The sequence below is a fragment of the Etheostoma cragini genome, chromosome 1 (assembly GCF_013103735.1).
Source record: "Etheostoma cragini isolate CJK2018 chromosome 1, CSU_Ecrag_1.0, whole genome shotgun sequence".
Taxonomy (NCBI): Eukaryota; Metazoa; Chordata; class Actinopteri; order Perciformes; family Percidae; genus Etheostoma; species Etheostoma cragini.
The window spans coordinates 10,146,874-10,154,954 of record NC_048407.1 but is presented as its reverse complement, the minus strand read 5'-3'; the positions used below and the strand labels follow the sequence as shown (position 1 = coordinate 10,154,954).

The 8,081-nt window shown below is 40.5% G+C and overlaps 1 protein-coding gene and 1 long non-coding RNA gene across 7 annotated transcripts in view; one reads left to right on the top strand and one right to left on the bottom strand.

The window, feature by feature from the left end:
* Positions 1-4,349, bottom strand: part of LOC117950492 — an 18,137-nt gene extending 13,788 nt beyond the window's left edge. For both annotated transcript variants that reach the window (XR_004657916.1, XR_004657917.1), the window contains exons 1-3: positions 4,174-4,349; positions 3,477-3,486; positions 496-500 (exon numbers count right to left, since the gene is read on the bottom strand). This is a non-coding gene — a long non-coding RNA (uncharacterized LOC117950492). The remainder of the gene's footprint in view (positions 1-495; positions 501-3,476; positions 3,487-4,173) is intronic.
* neo1a (neogenin 1a) overlaps positions 1-8,081 on the top strand; it is a 163,449-nt gene that overhangs the window by 115,978 nt on the left and 39,390 nt on the right. For all 5 annotated transcript variants that reach the window (XM_034880585.1, XM_034880602.1, XM_034880593.1 and 2 more), the window contains exons 6-7: positions 5,651-5,805; positions 5,981-6,101. In XM_034880585.1, the coding sequence (XP_034736476.1) occupies positions 5,651-5,805; positions 5,981-6,101 (276 nt within the window). The remainder of the gene's footprint in view (positions 1-5,650; positions 5,806-5,980; positions 6,102-8,081) is intronic.

The following is an 8,081-nucleotide window of genomic DNA, read 5'->3' as shown; positions in this document are numbered from 1 at the left end:
GCTGCAATGAAACAAAGAGTGAAAAATTTAAAGGGGTCTGAATACTTTCCGTACCCACTGTATATATATACACACACATATATAACTGCATGATGTGTGTCTTTGTGTTTTTACATTGAGTCCAAGTGGTTTGTTCAGCCTGAGCTGTTACGTTACTGTGTCCAATGTTGCTCCGTCTGCAGTGGAGAACCAGGTTCAGCTCCTGTCAACCTTAGCAGGTGTTTGAGTGGGCAACAGCTTTGGACAGGAATTACTCTGCCTGTCAAACTGTGGATTGACAGGCAAGTGGATTCATTGAGTCCTGCATCAACATGTTGCTAGTTTAGTGTCCCTCCTCAGCAAAGTTTGATTCTGGTAATGGTACTTTAAGATGCCCGTAATTACAGAGATTGTTACATCCATTTGTAGCCCTTGTAGCCTGTGTGTGTGTGTGTGTGTGTGTGTGTGTGTGTGTGTGTGTGTGTATTACAATAACTGACTAATTAAATCCTAAACTTTTACTGTATTGGTTTTCAAACAAACCTACTTCTCAAGCAGGGCTACACAATTAATCACAATTTTATCATAAAACACCTGGCCTACAAGTCATAGTTTACAGACTTTAGAAAACATCTTCCTTTGGCACAGATCCTTGTAAAGAATCACACTATGATGATTTCAATATATTTTATTAATTAATATCATTCCCTCTAATATTGTGACTCATATTGCATTTGCAATATAAATCAAAAATAATCAGATATTTTCCTTTTGCTTTAGAGTTTTACTGTACTGTCTTAAATGAGCAGTGAAGAGGAAAGGCTACAAGCTCCTGTATGCTGTCACCAAACCATTAATTGAGCTTTGTTTCAGCATTTGATGGACAACCTCAGGCCTCTGCTTTCACTCAATCGTAGTCATTTTCTAAACCATCAGAGAGTCGACAAAAACATCCAAAGATTAAACTCCTACTGCATGACTTTGCCTCTAACAGAACATTATGTTCTCCTCAATTATTAAGAAAGCAAACCCCAAGCATCTCTCTTGCCTTGCTGCTGAAGCTGTTTGTTTTGGCCAGGATTAAGGGTAAAAGTGTTACCGTTTAAGAGCAGGATGGGTAATTGGCGCAGTCCGAGTTGCGCTTGCCCTCAGAGTAAACCCTGACTGTCAAAGAGCCATTGTTTAACTTTATGAAGCTAACTGGACTCTGCCCAAGCTAACAAAGTAGGAAAATGGCTTTTTATATTTGGATCACTCAACTTTAACAATCCTATATTAAGCCTTAATAGATGACTACCGTAGCATAAATGTTGGGGAATGTATGTCAAAAACGTTACACTCATCCTAGCATGTCAAAAGTACACCCGACTGCAACAGCTGCTTTCTCAGCTTTTTTCTTTGATATTTCACTTTTTTTTTCAGTACCAAAAGATGAGAGGCTGGATTTTGTCCCCTCGGTATATCTATATTCAGTGTATTCCTGGCTACCAGTGAAGCTTAAACTAATCTTCCCACAAACCCTTTAGGAATCCTATGGGGTTTTGTTTTAACAAGCTCACAGCGAGACACACACGTGACCTTTTTGTGGCCCTCTTTTAGTAGTTCACTAGAGTCAATGTAAGTCTGCATTAAAGCTTCTTTTACTAAGCTACAGACGAGAGAGATAATACCAGCCCCAAAGAACTGACATCAGAGTTCTTTTGGGTATTCTCCCTCCTTATATTTGTCTCGATGCTTTTTCTCTCTTTTGCAGATCTGTATTTGTTGCTTTTCTGCTTCTGTTGGATTTGTCTCTCATTAGAGAGTGGTATTTATGTTCCAATACAAGTCTGCCTGTTTGGACACACTCCATCTTTTAGAGTTGAGCATCTGTGTGTCTGTGAACCGTAGAGTGTAGAAAAACATGGACCTGTAGACTATGTAACGCCATTCAATATGTTTATGAAGGGACATATTTTTAGTCCGGGATTTGGATCTATCACTCGTCACCATCTTTGTAAGTTACTGGATCCAGAAAATCCAAATTTGGCTGAGGGCTGCAGCCAGGGTAGAGTTGAGGAGAAACGCTTGAGCAGCCAAAGCATTGCAGAGTGTGATAGTTTAAGAAATCTGTCAATTAACTCAAACATGCTCCAAACATACATGTGTAATTTTCATTATATATACAAACACAAGTTTAATCACAGTTCTTCAACAAAACACTGTATCCATCATAATGGTCTGACATTTTGAATGTTTCTTACTTTGTGATCATTTAAAGTCAAATGATTTCTAAAGCCTTTTGTTGTTAGCGATATTCCTTTTGTTTGCATATACCTTTTACGGTGTACTGTTTTCAGTGTTACACCGCTCTGCTGTCGGCATGTTAATCTGTCAACCCCCATGCTCATGGCATTCATGTGCATCGTAGAGCATGTGCTTTTACTCCAAAGAAGGCAGGAGCCTGCTAATCAAAACATTGCTATACTGCACTACTAGTGTTCAAAAAGCCCACCGCTGTCAACAACGTTGTGGTTATGAATCATGTGTTTTAGAGAAAAAGGATTGATGTTTTCACAGTAACTTCAGCGCTGTTTGAGCTGACCAAGAGCTGGCATTCATAACACTTCTCTGAATCCTTTTGTAAATGTGACTAACTTTAGATTTGCATATGCTGTAAACATCCAATTAGGGAAGGTCATCAGACATGCACAACACACACACACACACACACACACACACACACACACACACAAACACACCTTGACATACAAGTCACACTCTGTTATGTCCTGAAAGCTTCCTCCACCCCCACTGCCCAAGCAATATGGGTATACAGGCATTTCAACTCATTGCTCAGTCCAATTGGTTCCAAATGTCTGAACTCCATTTAGAGAAAATGGTGCATGTCTGCTCAGATGGAGAGAGGGAGGGGGAGGCTAAAGATAGAGAGATAAACGGGGAGTAATAGGAAAATTAAGAGTCAGGGAGAAAAGAGAGAGAGACCCCCACAGAGTACAAGTCCCCATCAAAACCTGTCACCAGAAAACCTCACAAGAGGGCTCCACACACACACACACACACAGACTCACACCAAATGAAATATATATACGGACAGAAAGGCTTTGCAATGTGATGCAAAAGCTCATACAACCATAATTAACGTGCACAGATTGAGACAGCATGGATGTACAGAAACATAGGTGTGCATGCATTAGCAGGCACTTTCGCACACACACACTCTCTCTCTCTCACACACACACACACACACACACACACACACACACACCACAACAGCAAAACATGACAAAATCTACCTAAGCACATATTGATGGCAGGGAAGGAAAACACGATTATGTATAGCGTATATTATAGCATTATGAATAGCATATACTGTATCACCAGTAATAATGGGACAAAACAAGTATCCAGACACTTTTGAAATAATTCATATTCCCACATGGCTCAACACACGCACACTGACTCAAAGGTGTGTTAACGTCTTGTCTCTGACACACCGAAGAAAAACTAGGATTCCACCTGCCTCTGCTGCACACCTTCCAGAGGCAAATATTAAGGGGACACCACACATTATTCACAACTCACACATCCTGCTACATCCTGCTATGCACACACACACACACACACACACACACACACACACACACACAAACACACACACACACACACAAAGCGCAGGGGAATGGCTGTCTTGAGAATCATTCGGCGATCCAATCCACAATCATCACCATCCTCATTTCCATCCTAGCCTCCGTTATTATTTGCCACAAAATCTCCCAGAATAGTCTAGACACTATTCAGCAAGGCAAGGAAGAACAATTATTTTTATTAATATTCTGTGGCACTATCCAGTTGTTTTGTGTTTGACTTGTTCTGCTATATTGTGTGGTTAGAAAACTGCCATTTCAAAGTCTCAAAAGATAGTGTGGGCTTTTGTTTGAGACATTGCAAGTTTTTTAAATTTATTTTGTAACATCAAACTTGAAGAAAACCTCTAGGATTGGGCATTGAGAACTGATTCCTACTTGGAAGCGTTTTGAGGATTTACAATTCCAGTGGAATCGTTTCTTTAATGGAATTGTTTTGAGGATTTGGTTTCAAATCTAATCATCGGATTCAAATTTAATATGCGCAAGTTTTGGTTTCCGTAGCAGTCCGGCACTTGTGTTGCCGCCACGGAGCACAGGAAGCGACGCCCTGTAAAACTGCAAACCACCATTAAATCAAGATAAAACCTTCCTCTTATTTGTGAAATAGGCACGTGATCTGTTTCAACTCCACCCCACAGAGAATCGGAATCAATAAGAACTGAAATCGAAAGGAAAAAATGGATTTGGAATCAGAATCGTTAAAATCCAAATGATGCCCAACCATAAATCTCCGCCTGTAATATATGTTGGTAATCTGAGTGATACATGAATTGTAGAGCCTATGGGGTTACATTATATACATTGTATGCTAATGCACTTTTAACCTTAACGCTTAATGGATGTATGAATTGCCTCTTGGGGACTAACAAAGTTATCTGAATCTGAATTTTGTGGGAATGGCATTCTGCAACTTCTATTGAGTTTTTGAGTTCCTCTCCTCCCACTTTTGCTCTGTGAGCTCATTGTGTGGCATGAAAGTACCAAACAGATGGGCAAAGTGCATTTTAAGTTCAGGTAAAGACAAACCTGTCAAAGTCCCCACTGTGTTCTGTTGCTGCTGGTAACTGTTTTTTTTAGCAGTTTTAATAACAAACAAAAATTGTGAGTCTTCATTTTAACATGGTAAAAATGTGTCCCAACAAAATGAAGGTTAGTCTGTTAAATGGCAATTTCATGTTAGAGTAAATTAACCACAGCTACATCAAGCATTAACCTCACAACTTGCGGAAGGAAGCCAGAAAAAGACCCTATCCCCCTACTGCTACTAATATCCAATCAGCCCATGCAAATAGCCACAAAATAGATGCTAATGACGAGCTATGACTGAGCCCAGGAGGCTGTTGCCATTTAAACTGTGGTCAGCAAGGTTGCCGCTTATCAGAGAATGCACAGAGATGGCAAAAGTACTTGTGCACACGCACACATGCTCATACGCACATGCACAGTCTGTCTTACTCTTGTCTCTCCTCACATACACATGCAGCCCAATTATAGAGAGAGGATGAGGCCTGGGCCCTGCGCTCCCAGTGACCTTGTTCCAGAACAGATTGATGAGGCGCTGTATCACCCCAGCAGATCAAATAACTCCTTTTCTGGCCCTCATTACCAGGACCAGGGGAGATCTGCTAGTGCTTGGCTTAGCTAGTGTTGCACGCTAACACACGGTACTGGTACCAAAATAGCTGTTGTTATTGAATAAATAAGAACAGAGGTTATTTAAACTTTTTTGTAAATATTCCAAGCTCTACCATCTGCTGAAAAGGCCTCAGTTATGTGAAGGATACAGAAAATAATCTAATAAATTGTTGTAAGATGACACTGTTTTGGGTTTTTTTTCCACCCTCCCGGCAATTTGGCAGGTGAATGGGAGGTAAGGCATCACTTGGTGGTGTTCATGCTCTGGCAGAAACCTGTTAGAGTTTGATGTGCCAGGTTAGTTTTGACAAATTGGTTACTGAATTTCATCAGTAACCAACTATTTTAAACCTGCCTGACTCATCTTTCTCCTCTGGATTCCACAGTTCCTCCCCAGTTTGTGAAGCGGCCAGACAACATTTACGCCTACGAGTCCATGGACATCGTCTTTGAGTGTGAGGTTTCTGGCTCACCGGCTCCCACCGTCAAATGGGTCAAGAACGGAGATGCTGTCATCCCCAGTGACTACTTCAAAATAATTGTAAGTTAATTTGCTTCTGTGGCACCTTCCTCCCTTTTCTGCACTGAAGACATTGTAATAGCAGTATTTGCATGTTTTTCAATCCCCACCAGAAGAGTTTGAGATTGGTCGACAATTCTACATTATAAACTGCTTGTCTTTGTTTTCCCCTTTTTTCTTCTTGCCTGTTCTGTAGAAGGAGCACAACCTGCAGGTTCTGGGCCTGGTCAAGTCAGATGAGGGTTTCTATCAGTGCCTGGCAGAAAATGATGCAGGCAACATCCAGTCCAGCGCCCAACTCATCATCTTAGATCACGGTACGCCACTCACCATGACCACCCACTAGTGTGCAAATCAGATATGTTGGTTAACAAGATCAAATTGATTTCTAATTGATGAAAAAGATGATGACAAAAACCCACAATTGATCAAATGCTAGTGTGATGAAATAATTAATGACAGGAGCAACTCTGAAATGAATCACGTCTGATCAGTTTGGCTCAGACACTACCAAACACTACAGTTGTAATTGCAAACATCTGTTCACAGCCATTTGAACATCAACAGCAGTCTCACCTCACTGATCCTTGTTATTATATTATTTCTTACCTTCTATAAATCCCAGTTATGTGAGCTGGAGTTGTTAAATACTAATAGAGTGTGTAATAGAGAGAGATGTTTTAAATCTTTGTTAAAATGCCCAAATACCAATACTAGAAACGATTATCAGAAAGTTCCAGAATAATGTTTTTAGAAAAAGCAATAAAAAAAAAAAACAGATCTCCGCAAAAACATGCTTTCAACAAAGGCTTGTAAATCACGAGCTAGCTTCTGCTCTCTATACAGTTTTCCTCATTTATAAATACCTAGATGGATTCTAGAGGCTGTGCACATCTGTGAAGGTGTGAAGAGTGAGAGTGTGTTGTGAACAGTGAAATGAAACCACTGGGATCTTGTTAAGCCAGAGGTGACTCAAAGGGAACAGCGTTATAACTGGGGCAAACAATGCTTGGTTTGCACACAGTCCATTCCACATCTAGTGTTACAGAAATGTTGTGAGGAGGACCTAAGGGAAGCTGATACGGACACAATGCCTGTGTCTGAATGCAGCATCCTTAGACATTTAAAGGCCGAGCGGTACCTAAACATGAACTCATATGCTAGTAAAGTGAGAGCACCTAGTCTCTCTTGTTGTTCACTTTCCTTTAAAGCCAAAGGAGAGGGTTGAATGCTAATTCCTTGTGTGGCGCTGCTGCTGAGTGCAGATTACAACAACAGCAGACACCAAGAACAGTAGCTAGTGGCGCCAAGAAAAGTGCCCCGAAAATGCAAGCAAATGTGGAAAAGGATTTTAACATCCTAGTTCTTGAGGACATTTTGTTTCATTACGTGGGATCATTGGAGAAAATGTAAAACAACCTAAATAAAGATCATTTGCACCATCAAAATGATCTTAGTCTAACCCACAGGGCTAGAAAAAACCTCTCCACAAAACAAGATGATAACCAAGACACAATTTCACTGAAAAGCATAATCTAAATGAGACAAGGTGGAAATTGGAGGAACAATAACAACATGGGGAATGAAGGTAGAACAATTCTAATACAAAAAGAAATCTAATAATACTGTGTATATTCTTTATATTACATTCACTACTTTGGTGTGGACTCAGACTCTCCCATTTTTTTGAAGGAGACTAAATGTAATGAAGCGTGAACTCCCCCTCACTTGAAGCAGGTGGCTAATGGATTAGCATAGCAGTGTCCAACCAGTGGCCCCCCCAGCTGTGTCACCCCCTCTGATTGGAGGACAGCAAGTCAGAAATAATGATGACCTGCAGCCCATTGTGTATTTGTGTTTGACACCATTCATAAAGATTTTGCCACTTTACATGGCCCCGAGTCTTTCCTGTTTTTGTTTGAGTTGAAGATAAATGGGATGAATTACGGCGGCAGCTGGCCTTGTACACGGTGTCTGCCCTGAGTGGGGTTTTGAAGACATTAATCTCTCTTTAATCCAAAAATATCACAAATAATCTTTTCTTCCTTTTTAGTCTTTGTCACAGTAATACTAATCCAAACACATTTACCACCAGATAAGTCTCCTGTTTATTCATCAGTTTATTATCCAGTCATCATCGGAGTCTCAGATGATAGATCTAGAAAATAACGAAGTCGCAAGGATGCTGTCTATTCGTTCTGTACATTATTGACGTGTTGTGCTTGTGCAGACATCCACTTCAGCAATCTCCACAAATGCTCGCTTCACTGTGTCAATGTAATTTCCCCTCTCGGAGG